We start from the raw sequence: 20608 nt of genomic DNA on the forward strand, positions 1-20608 counted from the left end.
TCCACCCTGGTCGCCAATATTGGCTTGCAGGGACGTGTAGCTTTCTTTAACATAGAGAGCCACACCCCCACCCCTTTACTCTTTACGATCCCTCCTGTACAGGGTATAGCCATCTATCCCCGTGGTCCAGTCATGGGTGGAGTCCCACCAGGTCTCCGTTATCCCTATGACATCGTAATTGTTTGCACTGAGCATGAGGATGAGCTCCTCCTGCTTATTCCCCAAGCTCCTGGCATTAGTGTACAGGCAGGCAAGTGGCCCCTGGGGGGCTCCTTCCTTGCACACAGATTTTACCAGGGCTGGGGCAGGGGTGGGCTCCCTGAAGCGCCGTGATCTGCTGGCTTTGCAAGGATTGCTCAGCGGGCCAGCAATGGTGGTAGTCCCCCCGTGCCCCAACGGGCTTAGTTTAAAGCCTGGTGGAGCAGGTCAGCCAGTCTGGCTGAGAAGAGCCTCCTCCCTAGGGGAGAGAGGTGGAGGCCATCTCTTCCCAGCAGCTCGCTGCCTCTCTCGCCAAAGAGCGGGCTGTGGTCATGAAAGCCAAAGCCTTCCTGACGACACCAGCGCTGCAGTCTTTGGTTGACCACATAGATCCTCCTGTCCCTTCTCAGCCCATAGCCTGAGACTGGGAGGATCGACGAGAACACTACCTGTGCCCCCAGACCCTTAAGCCCCGCTCCCAAATCCCTGTAGCGCCTCATGACCTGGCTGGGAGTGCTCCGAGCAGTGTCATTGGTGCCCACATGAATAAGGAGCATGGGATAGTGGTCTGTGGGTTTAAGGAGCTTTGGGATCCTCTCCGTAATGTCCCTGATGCGGGCCCCCGGGAAGCAGCAGACTTGCCGGGCTAAGGGGTTGGGGTGGCAGATTGGCCCCTCAGTCCCCCTCAGGAGGGAGTCTCCCACAACAAACACCTTACGTTTTGTCTTGGGGAGAGCAGGGGCGGTAGCTGCAGTTGGGACCATGTTGCCTGTGGGGGCCGGCAACTCAGCAGGCTCTGCTGGGGCAGCAAGAGGTGCGTACCTGTTGCTTAGTTCTGGTCCCAACTTTACTTTTGGTAAAGTGCATTTTGCTTTGGCTTTCTTTAATGTCTGTAAATCATAGTTTCTGTGCTCAAGTTTTAATTGATACCTAGTCTGATAATTTTCAGGCAGTTCAGTTTTAAAAAGTCATGTACATTTTTATGCATTGGAGAAAAGTTCCAGACCATTTGTAACCAATATGAGGTAGGGTGTGTGTGTGCATACCCTTAATTTTTACCTTGAATTATAAATACTATGATATGGAATTTAACTTCTGGATTAAATATTTGGAGAAAGAGTTAATCTATCCTTTGTAAACAGCATAATTGAAAAATGGACATGACTGTTCTCTCCTCTGTATATTTATTCACTGTGATGACAATTCAAGTAAAGTCAAAGGTGCTCTTATAAGAATGTACTTAGAAAATCATGATTTTTGATTCTCTGAAAAAAGTTGTGAAATTGGATCACACTACAAGTTTGAATTAATTTTGTAAATAAACACTAATGCATCCTTATCCAAAGTGAAAGTGCAAATAAAATAGAGAAAGGGATATATGTGTCAGTTGGCAGAAACATTTCCTTTGTGCTACCTTTAAAAATGTTTTTGGTGAGACAGGCCAAATAAACAGATGTCTATGCCCCTTGTGCCACAGATGCCCAAAATTTGTGGCTGAGATGACAGTGGTAATGGTTTCTTCCACTTTGTGGCAGATGTCGCTTTGCTTTATGGCGCAAGAGCTTGGGCAGCCCAGAGCTGCCTGTGCTTGCCATCTCCCCCAGGTAATCGCTCCTGGGGCTTGTGGTGCCTGATCCTGTGCCCCCTGGGAATTTTTGCTCACAATCAGGCTCCTCAATTCTGAAGAGTGCCATCCTGGTTTTCCCTGCTTGTAAAGATGTGCCCTGGGAAACCTGAGGCATATTTCTGTAAGGAGGCAATGCACTGCCTGTTGTCCCTCAGGTTTGGGCCCCTGCCTGACATGAAACAATGAGTGATGTTTCACCCAGTGAAGTGGATCAGCTGTGGCAAGATGAGTCCTGCCAGAGCTGATCCACTTCATTTGTTAATGTTTATTTAATAGCAGAGAGAGAGTAGAGAGATTGACATGATAGGGATGTTAGAAGACAAGGCCATAGTTACAAGGGAACAATGTGATAAAAAGATAATAGAATGCTGTATTTGTGCCACATGGGTTTTGAGTGTGTGAGAATTAATATCTAGAGATTATAATCTGTTTATGCTTATAGGAAGTAGGTGCAAGAGCCCTATTTTGATATGTGCATTCAGATACGACTGTGATGAGCTGGAGTTGAAACCTCTGGACTGGTCAAGTCCATGCCACTTCATCTGCACATGAGAGATGGAAAGAAGTGTGTGTTTTGGGAGAGATTAGTTTTTATTTTTGTATTTTGGTATCATTTCATATAGTTTGGAGAACAGGCATCTGAAGGGATCTGGAGGATGGGCTTTCAACTTTATAACAGAAAGATGCTGATCTATATTTTAACATAGCTGTGAATAAAACATTTCAGATATAATGTGGGCATTACTGACATTGTTTCAAGCTTTTTTCAGGCTTGGTTCTTTAAAATTCTGAACTGTGAACTATCTAGTTCATTTCAGTTTGTACCGATTGATATACTTCAGATTTCAGTACTACTTACAAAAGTACAAGAATAGAAAGGAAATGCTATGTTATGAAGATATACACCAGGGTGGCCCATGCTGAGGGACACAGATTTTAAAGGGACTGAGAAGGGGATGCAGTGTGTGTGTGTGTGTGTGTGTGTGTGTGTGTGTGTGTGTGTGTGTGTGTGTGTGTGTGTGTTAGTAAATGAATAAAAGAATAGACCTCCAGTAGCATGTGGCTGAGATGCAGCCAGGGCACAGCTGGTTTCATTTTCCCTGGGAGGAGGCACGTATTTTTCAAAACTTTTTAAAATCTTCCTTAGAAACCTGAGGAAACAACAAAGTATAGTTGCTTTTAACTTCATTCCCTGGCTGCTTTTTTTCCTCCTCTAAAAATCCATGTAAATATTAATAAGGGATCAGACAAACTCTTGTAAAAAACAAAACAAACAAACAAACAAAAACCCAACAACAACAAAAAAAACCCAGACATTTAGAACTTCTTTTTAAGCAGCTTTGTCAAACAGGTTTTTCTTTTTTAAATACTCATTTTGACAGTGTTCCTTTTGAAATATTAGTGACCGTGCTTAGATCTTCATAAATCGGCAAATTCGCGGCTCAAATATAGGCTTGATAGGCTCTCTATATATTTGTTTCTAAAAGCAATTTGGTGAAAAAAGTATATGTGGTTTTCTAGCATTTGTATTTGCTCTCCTGGTTAAGGTACATGTTAAACCTTTAGTATTAGATTTATAAGTTATTTCACTGTGAATTCACTAGTGCAGGAGTAGTTGTATGTGGGGTGGAAAATGAATCATATTGTGTGGTCTTTTATTGATGATGCATTGGAAAATTTGTAAAATGTGTTCTCCAAGGAAAGTGTTTTGCTTTCATCCAGGTTTAGTTTCCTAATCCTAATGGAATAAAACTGAGTGATTTATTGCTGATCCCAGAAATGTGTCAACATGCAGCTTGTTCTCCACTTCCTTTGTTTGTGCATAGTTGTGTAGGAAGCTCCACCCTTACTACACTTTCAGGCAATAATTAAGTTAAACACAAAGTATTTTTTCTCTGTCACTCCCCTACCCCCTACCCACTCCTGAAGTGCTCTTGTTCCCATTGGCTCCCAGTCTTGTGAGTAATAGCCATACGCCCGTGGTGTGGCTTGTTGCAAGTGATATTTTAGGATTTCTTGCGATTAGCAGTTTCTTTTGCTTGCTGTTGAGCACAGCATGATCCTGGGGACAGTTCTCCTACAGTCCAACAGTTACGGTAAAGAAGAGAGCAGGCTGCTCTGCTGCCTTGGCAATGAAGCCTCTGAATCTGGCATATCAGACTTCACAGGTATGGTGTACAGGAATGCTGTGTTGTATTGTCCAACACCTTGCCCTGTGTACACTGAATGAAGGGCTTGAAACTAGTGTTTGTCCTCTTAAGACTGTCTTCAGCAGGTCTGAGGACTTCTGCTTTTGTCTAGCTTGGAGGATCATTTGAATGTTTCAGATACACGAGTAGTTTAAATTGCTTGTATTTCAAAGAAGAAAAAGTTAGTGTTTGATCTGATTCTGAAATGTTGAGTTTAGTATATTCTTTATACATTTTCTTCCTGCCAAATGTTGCACTAGGAAGAATAACTGTAAGGCAGAGGAAAAACATCCCTTGGCAACAGACTGCCTGGGAAAGCGGCTGTGTCAGGAAGGGATTGAATTCTATTGTGAGAACAAAGAACAGGAAAGGGAAAGGGATGGATGAGGCGCAGCCACTTCATTTGATCCTAAATTGCATCATGGTTTTTGATGTGTAAAGCGGGAAATGTTTTTCTAAATTGAAAAGTTTATCCCATTGCATGCACATGTACAAATGTACAGTACTACAGCTAAAAAGGAGCTTTAGTTTAGACTAAGTTAACTAGAAAAGCCCTTCGCTTTTAAACAAGTAGCTTATATTACAGTCTGTCTTTGGAGGGGACAGTACTGTGAGCGCTGACTTGATGAAGTCAATAGTCAGTATACTTGACTAGACAGAAAATCCAGTAGTTGCTTTTCATTTTCTCCTCCTTCATTCTCTGCTCTGAAAGGGCTAAAATAGCCCCATGATCTGTGCTGATCCACCTTTTTTTTTTTTCTTTCTTTAAACAGCCTATCTCAGAGCTGTCTAATTCATGGCCCACAGCTTGTGAAGGGTTAATCTGCAGCCTGTGGGCCTGGCTGCCACTCCCTCCATTGCACCTGCTGCTGCAACCAGGTTTTCTGGGGCAGGGCAGCATGTCAGGAGGGGGTCCATTGAGCTTGCTGTCCATGGCAACACCAGCCAGAAGGCTTGAGTTGGGCAGCTTAGGTGGGAGCAGTGAGGATAAGTGATTATGTTCCTCCTGTGGCAGCTGGGGTGGGGGCTGCTGCTGCCTATGCAGCACGGGAGGGCTGAGGGCCTGCATGGCACAGATCCCTGAAGCTCATATGGTGTACAGCCCCTGCAGCATGTGCTGTGTGCAGCCCAGGACCTACGATTAGTAGTGTGCGGCCCTTGGATGCTCTGAAGTCAGACGGCCCTGACCTATCTTACTACATATTGGTAACCTACTATAGCAGATTCTTTTACTGTCCAGTAAGGTGTAGTTAGTAGATATTAGGCAAAAGTCTCAGTCTCTGAAGTCTCCCTATAAAGAGTGACTTGGGTACTTGAAAGTCAATGGCATTTAAGCCACTGAAGCCTTTAGATTACTGGTAAAAACTTCAAAAGTACTGTAGTGATTGTTCAGGTACTCTTCAAACATGATTGTTGACTTCTGTTTTGCTTTTTGGTATGTAATATTGCTTTAAAGATGAATCGGCCTCCTAGTCATTCAAAAGGAAATCATGATGGTCTCACATCGACTTTGAATCTGTCTTGGCAACTCAGCATAGCACCACTTATCGCTTAATGTAGTGTTACTGCTACTGGTTCCATAATCTTGAGCAGCAGCGGCTGGCGGGTATACTGCTGCCATTGGTCCGTACATTTTCTTTTGGTTAAAGTTCCAACTGTTGGCTTGTGTATACAGGCTATGAGAGAGATGCTGCTGAACCCAGCATCACCAGTAGTTTAAGTGAAGCCTTATTGATGATATGACACATAGGCCTCTGACATTGTCACTTTAAGGTGCCATGGCATCTAAGATGTGATTCCAACAGTTGTGCTTCCTGCCATGCCACACTTGCACAGCAGGGTGCATAATACTGGGAAGCAGGTTAGATCCCTATCTTGCCTTACTTGTCAGTGCAGGGGGACCCTGGGATTATAATATCAGGATCCCTTTGCACCAGCAAATTAAAACCCAGGTGCCAACAATCATGTGATCAGCATTTGGGGCTGGTAACCAAACCAGGATCTGAAACTGGTCCCAGTCAGGTCCTGAACCCTAGCTGACAATCGGAGGATTGTCATACCCCAGCTAGGGGTTTTACAGGTCCCAGACAGACCCTGGGGTCAAACTGCCACAGCCTGATCCTGAGGGTCCCCAGGTGCTTTGACTGAGTTAAAACTGAGCTGGGTGGCACATGGGTTTAAAGGTCCCAGTTAGCTGGGATGGAGTTAAAACCCTGTGTGTTGCTCAACTGAGTGACAGATGAGTTTTTGAAGGGCCCAGTGCATGGGGACCCTTGGATTGGGCTGCCAGGACATCTGTGATTTAGGCCCTGGGTCTGCCCTCTGCTGGATCCTGATACTTGGCTCATTTTCAGGCTCTGTCATGGGCCAGCCTCAGCCAGCTACGCATTCAGTTTAAGGTGTGATGGAAATGAGCCAGAAAGTTGTTACACATTATGTGGAATGATTTGGCATGGAATGGAAAAAAAACAACCCTCATTTTTATCTATAATCGGTACAAAAGTAAGTTGTTTTTTTGGTTTTGGTTTTTTTGGGTTTTTTTTAAATATATATATTCTTTTTTAAAATATAGTTGACTTCAAAGCAAATGCATAATTGAAACAAGGAAGACTTACACTTTGGTTAATCTGAACTTTCAGCCCACATGTATTTATGCTTGATGAAATCTTCCATGATCGTCCTCCTTCTTTATAGTTAGAGGTTTGAGTCAAACTGGTGGTGTGGTCTTTCTGTGCGACCTTGTTTTAAGGTAGTTATACACTTTGCCTCTTGAAAGCACTATAACAGTGTAAAGAATGTATTCTTTAATTACTGTTTATTTTTGCTCAGTAAAGACAAATGCTTCTAAGAACTGGAGCTTTTGTCTATTGCCACCAAAACCCATTGATGCTTTTTAAAAATTTGACATACTGTGCATGTACACACCCAGTGTCAAAAAGTTGTGTTGGGATTAGGGCAATTTTACTGTAATTTGAACAATTAAGATCCCTTCTAATCAAGGTTCAGTGAGCAGCTGAATGCATTGCCATTCTTTTGCTATTGCTTCAGTGATGTAATCCCAGGATAATCTATTAGTACTTCTTATCATATGAACCTTTTAAGATTTTATTCTGAGACAACAGATGTGTACATCTGAACAGTTGTACCTGGGATACTATAGTCTGGGTTACTATAGTCTGTCCCAGGATAAATGTGATATCTGTCTGTGGCCTTACTGACTAAGTGGTTTGGGTCCTACCATTACCAAGATCTGCCCTTACTCCACTCTCTACTCAGTATCTTCTGTTTTATAGGTGTGGATTATATCTTAATATATCTGCAACAAAATGCTTTTAAAGTCTAGCTGTTAAACTCAGTAGATATGTCCATTAATTTTGCAGGCCCCTGTCTTACTGGAATATATGTGGAACAGGAAAAAGGCTGGTGCTGGACATTAACCTGTGACTTTCTTGAATTTTCAGTATTGCTTTTTAACTACCCTTTTCTATTTACTCTGAAATGTACTATAGTCCTAAATGTGCCTTGTAAATTATTGTTTAAAAAAACATTCTGGTCTCCTGAGCTGTTTTTTTTCTGATGCCTGGACATTGCAAAACTTCTATTCTGGCAAAATCCATAGTTCTTCCTATGACCTTAAGACTTCACAGTGCAGCAGCTGTGAGGTTGTATGTACTGAGCTTGCAACTGTTGCAAATGAAGTAAATTCCCTGCTTTTATTCTTTCTCCAGAGGCCCTTCATCGCCCCTATGGTTGTGATGTCGAACCGCAGGCACTGAATGAAGCCATCAGGTGGAGCTCCAAGGAAAATCTGCTTGGAGCCACTGAGAGCGATCCCAATCTCTTTGTTGCACTTTACGATTTTGTAGCAAGTGGTGACAACACACTCAGCATCACCAAAGGTAATCATCCTGTGCCCTGTCAGCATATTACTGTGGCTCAAACTTGTTCCCCTTGAGGCTTTGATTCAGAGCTGTGTTGAAATAATAACACTTACCTGATCTAAGAAGCTCTAGTTTGGAGGAAAAATGTGGTTATTCTGCAGCTCTAGACACAGAACTGAACTTCATGGTGAAATGGTGGAATTTACCAAACTTTTCTCTCTGCAGGATTATAGGTAATTTCCTTCAGCAATAAGGTACGGATTTAGGTGGGGGGTAAAAACCCCCAAGTAGAATCGCTTGTCATTGTTCTACCAGAGAAAATGACAGGAGTGACCATAACTGAAGATGATGATTGTCTTCTGTGAACTACTTGTTAGAAGTGTGCCTTTCAAACACATGCTTTATCTTTGACTTGTGTGACATGGACCGCCTTTTAATTTACTGCAGAGCTGACTGATTGTATATAGTTTAGTAGTATTTTAGTTGTTCACACACCATTTACTTGAACAGTTCAGTTACAAAAATGCAGCTGTTACCAGCTTCTTTGGTATACTGTACAAGTGTACACCATGGAGAGAGAACGTTTTATCAATCATTAATCAACAAATTGAAAGAAAGGGAAATATGCTTCTAAACTTGCCCTCTGACAAACTCTGACATACTGCGCACCACTAATATAAAACAATACAACCTTAAGTGCTACCAGCAAATTTTTGTCATATAAAATAATTATAGTAAATCTGTTAACGTGTACCACTGACAGGTTGTCTGAGTACCACTGGTGGCACAGATTGGGAACCACTGCCCTAGAGTACAGAAGGCATGTCAGAGTCATTTGGCTCCATAGTGCCAAATGAGTATCACAGGACTCCTGTGGCCTGGATCTAGAAAGCAGAGTTCTGTCAACTGAATTTGGAACACAGAGCCACAGGGCTGACTGAAGGGCCAGGAATTTGGCAATGAGCCAAGCAGTGGCAACATTAATTGTTGCAGCCCTGAGCATGTTTCCAACTCTGCAGACCAGATGACATGACTGTGTGCTAGATATGGCTCATGAGCTATATCTTTGACACCCCTAGAGTACAGCATTGTCGTGTTATATGTTTTAATATGTATTTTTCATTAGCTCAGTGGCTCTCAACCTTTTGTGAGTCGAGGCACTCCTCATTAAACTCAAGGCATTCCTCAATGCCAGCTCTTAGCATTCACTTGTTTTTCGATTGTAGAGAAATAATACTGTAGAGCAATTGTTTTCTTGCAAAGAACTCAGACTGTAACAGGCCAGAATGACAGACTTGAACACTGGATTCTTCTTTGAAATCTCTGGGTTTATCTTGAGTCATGTTTGCATACCTAACAGTGTACCACCGCCTGGTACCCCACAGTACCCTTGAAAACATTTCAAGACACCCCAGGATGAGAATTGCTGCATTAGCTGAACAATTGGTTACTTTATTTAGTTCAGATATCTGGCACCCCACCATACTTCATAAGAACCCAATAAACTACAGACACTACTGTTTTTGGACTACAAACATTTCCTGTGCCCAGATTTGTCATTGCAGTGTCAAAAATTTTATGGATTTCTTCAGAAATATTGTGACCCAAATAATGTGTTTATACTCCTTTTTGGTACCAGCATCAAGCTATGCCCTTCAGACTATTTGATAATGTTTGGTAAAATTATAGGCTTGCTTCAGGGGCAGTTAGCATAAATCTCAGAGGTACTGGCCATTCATAACCAAGCTAAACATTTGCCAGTGCGGAGTTGATTCCCTACCTGCTTCAAGCCAAGTTTTGCAAGTTTAGATCTTCTGAGACAAATTCAGAAGACAATAGATAACAGACCTCTTGGTTTAGCACCCACCATGCCAAAGCTATTCTGGAAAAGTAAGAATGTGTTTCTCAGTATGTGCATTCTGTGGTAGGACTGCTAGTAGTATTAAAATACAAGTCGTATGGTGCTATCATGGCAGAACCATGCAGGCCTGTTCATTTGTGTGCAGAGACATTTCTTGTCAGGCATTATTGCCCATATACAAACTTCACTACCTTTCTGCCTCCACCAAAGAGAAATCAAGAGCTTTAAATATGCCACAAAAAATAACTTGTAGTGACAGGAAACTGTCATCTTAATACATGCCAGAAAAACCTCCCCTGCTGTGCAACCATTTTAAGAAACTTTGTTTTAAGGCTAAAATCTTGAGGGTATTACAAATCATACAGGAAAAAATTATCTTCCATCTCCAGAAATCTGAACCACAGGAAACCTTGGAATTGGTTGACATATGTGGTGATGCAATTGAGTTGGAATAAATATTAGCTGAGTATCCAAATAGGAGTACAGGCTGTCCTCGGACTTGTGACACAATTAGTTCCTGAAAACTGTCTCTTAAGTTGAAACGTAACTCGGAACCAATTTTCTCATAAGAAACAATATTATAAACGGGGGATTGGTTCCTGAACCAAGGCCTGATACCCTATTTTCACCAAAAATACTCCAGAATTTTGTACTCAATAAATTATAGATGAGTAATATAGCTACATTAATGTATGTGTATTGTAAATAGCAATCATATCGATTTGGAAGGGCTTCTTTGGGGTGGCTTGGCTGGACTTTGTGAAGGGATGTTGGTTGGACTTTTTGAAGGGTTCTTAGCTGGAGTCTTCTCAGAAGTTTTGGCTGCAGGTTTTTCTGGAGTCTTGTCTGCTTTCTTAAACTGTCCGATGAAGTTTAGACAGATGTTCTCCAGGGAGATGGGTGACACAGCGAACTTGTTTGCCGGCATGATGTCACATTGGATCAAGCAATGTAAAGTTGAAACTAATGTCAGAAAGTTGAAACAGGGTGTCGATTTATAAACTTTGTAAGTGTGAAATGTTGTAACTCCAAACGTTGCAAGTCATGGGCTGCCTGTAACTAGGCAATAGTATCTTATCTGATCTTGTCCTTAACATTTTGCCTTAAAAGCTAGGTTAACATCTTGTCTAGTAACTGAAATCCAGTTAAATTGTGGCACCATATAGGTTATAATGAAGAATCCCTGCCCTTAGCTGCACTATCTGGTTTAGTTGTACAGGTGAAGACTTACCTACAAAGACTTACCTGATTTCATCTTGATGGTTTCTCTCTTTCTTTCTCTCCCATCTGCAGGTGAGAAGCTAAGAGTCTTGGGTTATAACCAGAATGGTGAATGGAGCGAGGTACGTTCTAAGAATGGGCAGGGATGGGTGCCAAGCAACTACATCACACCAGTGAACAGCCTGGAAAAGCATTCTTGGTATCATGGACCAGTGTCACGTAGTGCAGCAGAGTATCTCCTGAGCAGCTTAATCAATGGCAGTTTCCTGGTTCGTGAAAGTGAGAGCAGTCCAGGGCAACTATCCATCTCACTCAGGTATGAGGGACGTGTTTACCACTACAGGATCAATACCACCACAGATGGAAAGGTAAGACCCCTCTAGCAGAAACGATGTGGAGTAAAAATGGGACTACAAAATCCCAAGTTGTACAAGTAGGGGGAGCAAGTTTATTAGTGTATTTATAAAGGAGAGCTCCTCTATATGTTCAGGTCTTAACCCACAGAAAAACACTTTGGAACAAATTGTGAGAATGTGGTGGTTCTGGCTGAATATAGAGCTAGAGAACTGGAAGTGGCAGTTTGCGACACATCTGTTTTAATTGACATTGGTAGAAATGGCATAATGGGAATGAGAGAGCCTTTGTTAAACTAATGGACAGTCTTGAAATGGAATCAGTCTCTGGCCTCTTTAGACATGGCGCATCACAATAATTATGGTTTTAAATTAAGCAAAGCATGACGGGGTACATCAGATGATCAATTCATTTGGAGTTGTGGGCTCTAGGTGCCTCTTATTGCAAATATATAAATCTTGTTTAGTAGAATGTTTTGTTCCCAGAGAACAATTTTAACTCTAAATTCCCCTCGCTTAATTGAATGTTTTTACTATCCTATCTTTCAGCACCACCAACACGTCTACTTATTTATTTATTTATTGTCATTACATGCAGTTAAACAGATTCTTGGTCCTTTTTTGCCAGGTGTATGTGACAGCAGAAAGTCGCTTCAATACACTAGCAGAGCTAGTTCACCATCATTCAACGGTGGCGGATGGATTAGTGACAACCTTGCATTACCCAGCACCCAAGTGCAATAAGCCCACTGTTTATGGAGTGTCTCCCATCCATGACAAGTGGGAGATGGAAAGAACGGATATCACCATGAAGCACAAGCTTGGAGGAGGGCAGTATGGTGAAGTGTATGTTGGTGTCTGGAAGAAATACAGTCTCACGGTTGCTGTGAAAACACTAAAGGTTGGTTTTCAGACTGCTGCATGCTCAATATTTTACTAGCCATTTGTGTTTAGAGCACATTGCAATTTGTTTGTGACTTAATTTCGGAATGCTTGATACACCATAATGCCAAACACTGGAAACTGAATGGAAAACCCCAGTCCTTGGACTGATTATGCAAAACCATAATGGTTTAAAAGGAGGCAGTTGGCCTCAAGATAACAAAATCCATTTGTTCATATAGCCTACTGGAAAAAGTGTTCCACAGGAACAAACTTTGAGCTCTTTGTGGTTTAAGCTGTTAGGATTCTTGGCCAAGAACGTGTCCTTTCTGGGAAGTGAGTATCTAACCCAGTGCTTTAGAAATTGCCACCTAAAAGAACAGAGGACTGGGGACTCCTTGGACATCAAATGATCCTTCACCCTGCCCCTTCCTCCAGAAAGCCCTTCATTTAACTTCTAGTATTATAGTTATTTCTCTGGTGGTTTTCCTCAGAATTCTCTGTATAATCAGTCAATATTACATCTTAATTGACCAGAGGAGTTATTAATCATTGACCTCTGGTATTCTTTCCCTCCAGAAGCATGACCTCCTTTCCTTGTAGAGTTGTTAAGCTAAGGAATGTGAGATCACAGACTAAGTATGGCAACCCCATGTGCTATTGCAGACCAGCTGCTAGTCTGGTACTGTTGTTTAATCATGTTTTAAGCATGCAGTCAGGTGTTTTAGAGAGAAGAGGGTTTTTTTGTTTTTATTTTTTTTTGTTCTGCCCTAAGCCTAGGTAGAAGCACCTTTCCTTGTTGTATCATCTTGGTACAGAGTGGGGAAAAATGGATATGAACAGGTGAAAGAATAATGTTTTTTTTCTCTGTTGAAGCTTTACAATGCTAAATGAGCCTTAGTCATTAAGAGTGGGTTGTCTTTGTTCTGTCCCATCTTTTTAGGAAGATACCATGGAAGTGGAAGAGTTCCTGAAAGAAGCTGCTGTGATGAAGGAAATCAAGCATCCAAATCTGGTGCAGTTATTAGGTGAATTAAGTTTGGTCTCTCTTTATGCTTACTCATTCTACTTGAAACAAAGGGCACTGACAGACATGGAAAAAAACAAAACGCACTTTACCGGAAGAAGCAGTGTGTTAGTTCGACCTGACTCCACAGTGTCTGTATAGATCAGGCACTTCAGTGGGACTTTTTGGTACTTTTTTATCTAAAGCTGCTTTAATTAGCCAAAGATAAGTGTCAAAAAAGTTCAACTAAAGTGACTGCTACACAGATGTTGGGCGAGCCAGGTCCAACTAAAGCGATACATCTTCTGGGCATGCACTAGACTTGGCAGGGGGCACACAGAGTTTAAAGCTTTTTTTTTTTTTTTTTTAATCTGTAAGCAGCCAAAATCTTTAAAAAGCAGCTTTTATGACTGACCTGTTTCAGATCAGCTGTACATTAGTTTAGTTTAAACAGTATATTCACTTAAAGGCATGTGCTCTGGATTTGAGCTAGTAATAGTATACTCCAAGACACCCTTACGGCAGTAGCATTCAAACTTTGCCCTATGGAAAGCCATCTTGATAGTGTGCCTAGAACCAAGGTTTACAGCGGGCTTTCATCAAATTCCTGGTAGCCACTCTCTTCAGAGTGAGCAGCGCTTTTTATTGCATTGGCGGCTGCTCACAGGCCAGCAGGTAATATGGTTTGGTTGCTCAGACCAAGTTCAAGCGTTGCATGTTGGGACTTATCACTCTGTGGACAGTGGTTGTGGACTACATTCTTGGAGCTCTGAAGTATATATGACCTAAGGGCCATATTTCGGCCTTCCTAGATTTAAGGAATCCCAGATTTGTTGGGTATACACCTGGAGCACATGACTGAAGTCCAAGTTCTTTAGATATGCAAGATCTTTGGCAGTGTGTCAACTTTCCTTCCCTGCAGTCTTCTATCCCATGAATATGGTTTGACTTTTGAGACGTGGCCATGTATTATACACAACTCGGGATTCTCAGTGTTCAGTAAAATTATGGTCTTTACTGAAGTCCATGTTATAATAGGTAAACTGATAGTAGGTAGTTCATTCATACAAAAGTCATTCACAGGCTTGCCTAGTTGTTCCTATGGACAGAAAGATCTTTATTGAAATGTTCGCACTGAGTAGTATCTACAGCTAAGAAAACAATAAAAGTAACCAAATCTCTACTCCTATGGGAAAAGACCAGTAATCATATTGCAAAACATCTCACTAGTGGTGGGGAATAGGCCTGTGCAAAGCAGCAGGTATTCAATTTGGCCAATTTGAAGGGACAGTGATTCGATTTGGTGATTCAAATCAGTGTCCTGATTTGATTTGGATTCAGAGATTTGACTGCCGAATTGGGCCAAATCTCCTCTGAATCAAAACTGAATCAAATAGGCAGTGGCAGTGTCAGTGATGGTGGTGAGAGGGATCCTACTCCCCCAGCCCCTCCATGGCTGCCCTGCCCAGCCCCAGAGTCCTGGCGCTTAAAAAAGTCCCACACTTACCAGCTGCAGCAGCGGTGATTGGGGGTTTGTGACAGAGCCCCCCCTGTGCAGCGCAGGACAGTGGGGATTGGCCCCCCTCACCTGGCACTTGCACAGCAGCTGTTGCATTGCAAGGCAGCTGCACGCTGTCCCAGAGCTGGGGTGGCTCCAGCAGTCGCCCAAAGCCCAGCAACACTCAGCCCGAGTGGCCCCAGTTCCCAAACAGTGTGTGGAACCCAGCGGTTGCCCTGCTGAGCCACACTGCACCCTTACAAGGCAACAGCTGCTGCGCGAGTGCCAGGCAGGAGGGGCCGATCCCTGCTGCCCCACGCTGCACAGGGGAGTCTCTGCCACAAGCCCACAGAGGCCCCAATTGCCACTACTGCATCTGGTGAGTGCGGGGCTTTTTTTTTTCTTTTTCTTTTTTTTTTTTTTTTAGGATGCTGTCCCCTACTTACCGGCATGGAGCCTGGGTTGAGCTCCCTGCGGCAGCAAGTGTGGACTGCCCAAATCTCGGAATCAATTTGGAGGCTTTTGAATCGATTCAGACCTTTTAATGAGTATCACGATTCAATTTGGATTTGGAGATTTGGCCCCCAAATCGAACCGAATCTCCTCTGAATCGTATCGGCTACCGAAGCTTTGTACTGCCCTAGTAGGGAATGAAGTCAAGGTCATGTTCAATCAACATGCGGATAGAAGAAATCTGCAGGCTTTGTGGCTTGGCAGTGCCCAGCTGATCTCGCTGGTATGTGCATAGTAAGATGACTATTGCTGCATAGTCTGCATAGCTGTTAATTTTCCAGTTTCAAATGTTCTTCCTAAACATTAGATTCCAAATCTTCATCAGTGTATATTCCCATCTGCTGTTGCACTTGGACTCTTGCTGTTTTTTAAAAAATAAAGCTAAGAGTAGGATGAAAGGAAAAAGTATTGGGAATGTGAAGAACTCCAATAATTTCAACTGCTGTGTGCTCCATTATGAAATGATGAATCTCTACCCAACCCTGCCGTGGAAAAGAAATAATTATAACTTCTTAATTCATCCTGCTGATTGGAGTATGCTGCTGTTATAGAAAATCAAAAATAAATGGAAATACGATCCTACAAAGATATTTGATAAACTAGGACTGAGGTGAGTGTAAATGTTAGTTCTCTGTTCCCCGCTGCCAGGTGTATGTACGCTGGAGCCACCCTTTTACATTGTAACAGAATACATGCCATATGGGAACCTGCTGGACTACCTACGGGAATGCAACCGGGAGGAGGTGAGCGCTGTTGTGCTGCTGTACATGGCCACCCAGATCTCGTCTGCCATGGAATATTTGGAAAAGAAGAACTTTATCCACAGGTGGGTAAAAAACATTACACTGTTTCAAAGGGGAGGGGTAGGTTGCCTCTTAAAATATGGTATCTTTGTGGAGAATTTCTCATAAACTTAGAAATGTGATTTGAAGTGGGGATCCTCTACAGGCTGTTTTAGTTTGGATGTTATCCTAGAGCAGCCCATCCAATTTCTGAAAGACGAGCCAGAAGCCCCCTGCCACAAGCTGCATGAGCTGCACGCCCCTCAGGCTGCATGTTGCATGGACTGCATTGAGCGTACCCTTCCCTGCTTCACCCCTTCTCCTGCACTGCATCAACATTCCTGTTCTGTACTGTGTGATGGGACTTCCCCCACTTGTACTGCAGTGAGGCCCTGGGTCCCCCTGAGCTTCTTGGCCATGACGTCCCTGAACCCCATGCTACCCTCTACCCCACACACACACCCAGGGATGGGGACAGGCAGCAGAGCCTGGAGGAGGGAGCGGGAGCCCAGAGAGCAGAGCAGCAGCAGCCACCAGGACAATGGTGGGGAGCAATGCCCAGGCCAGGAGTCTGGGCTAAAATGTAACCCCTTGGCATGGGCAGAGGGACACATGCAGCCTGCAGCCCACCAGTTGGACAGCCTGATTCTGGAGGGTATTGTGAATTTTTAGGGCAGGGTTGAGCTATCTGTAATACTTGCTGGCATCTATGGCCTTTTTTCACCTGTCTTCTCTGACTTTAAGTACTCTTCTTAACAGCTCTTTTTTAGAACAGACCCAAAACAACATTTTACTCATGATTAGTCTGGAAACATAAAAATTAAGCTGCTGTTTATAACTTTTATAGCTTCATAGTTTGTAGGGTCAGAGGGGACCTGAGTAGATCATCAAGTCCGCCCCCCCTGCCATGGCAGGAAAGAGTACTGGGGTCAAACAACCCCAGCAAGGTGTTCATCTAGCCTCCTTTTAAAGACCCCCAGGGTAGGAGCCAGCACCACTTCTCTTGGAAGTTGGTTCCAGATCCTAGCTGCCCTGACAGTGAAGTAGCACCTCCTGATATCTAGTCTAAATCTACCCTCTGCCAGCTTGTGACCGTTATTTCTTGTCACTCCTGGTAGTGCTCGGGGGAACAGGAACTCCCCCAGTGCCTGCTGATCCCCTCTGACTAGTTTGTAAACGGCCACTAGATCCCCCCTCAGCCTTCTCTTGTGGAGGCTGAACAGGTTCAGGTCCCTTAGCCTCTCCTTGTAGGGCCTGCCTTGCTGCCCCCGATTGTGCAAGTGGCCCTCCTCTGGACCCTCTCCATGTTGTCCACATCCCTCCTGAAGTGCGGCGCCCAGAACTGGATGCAGTACTCCAACTGCATCCTGATCAGTGTCGCATAGAGGGGGAGGATCACCTCCTCGGACCTGCTTGTGATGCATCTGTGGATGCATGACAAGGTGCAGTTGGCCTTCCTGACTGCGTCCCCACACTGTTGGCCCATGTTCATTTTGGCATCAATAATGACTCCAAGATCCTTTTCTGCCTCTGCACTGACAAGAAGGGAGTTCCCCAGCCTGTAGCTATGCTGCTGGTTCTTCCCCTCCAGGTGCAGCACCTTGCACTTGTCAGTGTTGAAACCCATCCTGTTCTCATCTGCCCACCTCTGTAACTGTCTAGGTCCGATTGCAGCCTATTCCTCCTTTCTGGCGTGCCCACTTCCCCCCACATCTTAGTGTTGTCTGCAAATTTGAACAGGGTGCTTTTTACCCCCTCATCCAAGTCGCTAATGAAGATGTTGAACAGTGCGCGCCTGAGGACCGAGCCCTGCGGAACCCCACTGCCCCCATCCCTCCAGGTTGAAAATGACCCGTCCACCATCACTCTCTGGGTGCGGCCCTCCAGCTAGTTAGTGACCCATTTGACTGTGTAGGTGTTGACACTACAGTCCCCTAGTTTTTAATGAGAATGGGGGTGAGTAGGGGTGGGCAAAATAGTCCAGAGGGCTGGGTCCAGCCCACAGGAGCCCAGTTAATTTTACTACACCCAGCCAGGACACTTCACTCCCACCTTCCTACACAGGAGGGCCCCAGCCTGGTCTCAGGCTTCTGGGTGGGGCCATTACCCTGCTGCAGCTGCTGGGGACTTGCTCTGTTTCCCTGGCTTCCAGTGGCTCCTCCTTTGTTCCTGCTGCTGCAGCACTTGATCTGGGCACCAGGCAGGGAAGCTGCAGCTGGGTGGGAATAGAGCCCAGGGCCTGTGCCCAGTGGGGCTGCAGGAGTGTGAAGCTTGGGTGGGCAGGGCATGGGTGTGTGGGGTTTGTGGGGTAAGGGGTGTGGGGATTCCCCCACACCCCCCGCTTCCCCCCCCTCCCATGGCTCAAAGCAGCTGCTGGCGGCAGCAGCAGGTGGTGGGACCTCAGGGTGCTCATGGTGTGCGCAGGTGTAGCTGCCCAGCAGCACATGGTTCTGGCAACTTCTAGGAGCTTCACGTGGCGGCAAGGAATGGAGCCAGGCCTACCCGCCTCTATTGCGTGGGGCTCGCGTCCAGCTCCAGGGACTTGTGCACCAGCTGGGGGAAGCCCCACATGATGGAGCTGGCTGCCTTCTCTGCCTCTTGCTGCCACATGCAGTTCACAGGACTCTGCCGAAAGGGAGCCACATCCCCTGCTTTCTCGCGGAGTCCTATGATCTGCACATCATGGCAGGGAGTGGGGAAGGCAGCTGGCTCCATTGCGCAGAGCTTTACCCCAGTGGTGCACGGGTGCCAGGAACTGCACATGAGCTGCCCTGCCTCCACTTCTTGCCACCACGTGCAGTTCTTGGAATGGGCTGGAGCTGTGCACTGCTGAGTGGCTGCACCTGTATGGGCCATGAGCACACTGAGGACCCACTGCCAGCGACAGGGGGTGTGTGCCGTGGTGGGGGGGGGGCCCCACATGTGCCGTGGTGGTGGGGGGTCCCCACATGGCCCCATCCTCCATCACACCCCACAAACCCTATACACACCCACACCCTGTCTACACCATACCCACAAGCCTCCTATTATATAATATGCACGCATGCATCTCTCACACACACCCTGCCACACCCCCACCCACACACATACCCCACCATATACACACACACACCCCCTGGAACTGCATCCCACATACTCCCCCACATACCACAACCCACACAATATACAAAAGTAAGACTATTTTTGGCATATTATGGAATCACCTCTACATAAACTATGCAAACACATAAATTGGGACAAAAATATTTTTTGAAATGTAATTAAAATACGTTTATAGTAGATGTTTGACTCTTAGTATATGATTTGTTTTTCTTCTGGTTCCAAGGTGGCTACTCTCCCCCTGAGCCCTTCCAGGGACAAGGGGAGGGACTTCCAGTGGCAGAGGTCAAGAGTTAGGGGGCGGGACTTCTGGTCCCAAGATGGCACCCAGGGGGTGGGGCACCTGCCAAAGGGCAGGGCTATTGTTGCAGCCCTCGACAGCTCACCAAAACTCATTAAGCTGCCCACCCCTGATATTGAGGGAAGGTGTAAAGAAATTGCCTGTTCTAATTGGATCAAAACCAGCAGTCAGTAGTATTTTCTGGCAGTGGCCCAGAAGGACCCAGCTTGAGTCTGAGGAAGGCCAGTGCTGGGACTCAGCGGCCACTGCCACTGTTTGTCCCCTCTGTCTGGCCCAGGCTGGCTATAGGTTGCTGACCCTTAGTCAAGACAATGTGACAAGGCTGCTATTCTTCATAGAGATTGTCGAGAGCTGAATTTATCCTATTCCCAATGAACCCAGAACCATTGTCACTGTAACACTCTTACTGATGGTTTTAATGGAAGCTAAAGGAAGAGCCCTAGATTCTGAACTGCCCCATCAATCTCAGTTGTGGTTTCTCTATGTCATTGGTTGACAGTGGGAGATTATTTTGTCTCTACCTATTCTGTGAGAAAAGAGCTTCTTCCAGGTTTATTTTCAGACCTCTCAGTTGCTGAATTTCTCTTCAAAATAGTCTTTTTGAAGCTGAGGACTCCTGGATTTAGGTGAAAGATGTGCTCGAACAGATCTCGGTGGAAGGGTATAATTAGTGAATGCAACTGACTTAGTGATTACTGATGCTGAAAGGACATCAAATCTTGGATCCTTCTCAGGGTAAGAAGTGAACATACATTAGGCAAGTAATTCTCAACCAGGGTGCTGCAGCACCCTCAGGTGCTATGAGATCCTTAGGTGTGCTACAAGGTGTCGCTCAGTATTAACATTGGTAGGTGAACAAACACCTATACTTGATTCACAAGATAAACTCAAATTTCAAATGGGATTCATAGTTTCATAGTTATTAGGGTCAGAAGGAACCTATTAGATCATCAAGTCTGACCCCCTGCCCTGGGCAGGGAAGAGCGCCAGGTGTCTGTCCAGTCTCCTTTTGAATATTTCCAAGGAAGGGGACAACACCACCTCCCTTGGAAGCCTATTCCATATTTTGGCAACCCTCACTATAAAGAACTTTTTCCTGATGTCCAGCCTGAATTTGCTCTATTTTAACTTGTGTCCATTGTTTCTAGTTACCCCGACTGCCACCCTGGTAAACGTTGTATCCCTCACTTCCTGCTC

General features: G+C 44.7%; 1 protein-coding gene across 1 annotated transcript in view; it reads left to right on the top strand.

Moving 5' to 3' along the window:
• Window positions 1-3881: 3881 nt before the first annotated feature.
• The window catches only part of ABL2 (ABL proto-oncogene 2, non-receptor tyrosine kinase), a 32616-nt gene continuing 15889 nt past the window's right edge, over window positions 3882-20608 (top strand). Inside the window, exons 1-6 of the mRNA XM_006033013.3 lie at window positions 3882-3993; window positions 7743-7913; window positions 11050-11345; window positions 11959-12231; window positions 13156-13240; window positions 15878-16055. Coding sequence (XP_006033075.1) covers window positions 3882-3993; window positions 7743-7913; window positions 11050-11345; window positions 11959-12231; window positions 13156-13240; window positions 15878-16055 — 1115 coding nt within the window. The remainder of the gene's footprint in view (window positions 3994-7742; window positions 7914-11049; window positions 11346-11958; window positions 12232-13155; window positions 13241-15877; window positions 16056-20608) is intronic.

This window comes from Alligator sinensis, unplaced genomic scaffold, assembly GCF_000455745.1.
Source record: "Alligator sinensis unplaced genomic scaffold, ASM45574v1 scaffold293_3, whole genome shotgun sequence".
NCBI lineage: Eukaryota > Metazoa > Chordata > Crocodylia > Alligatoridae > Alligator > Alligator sinensis.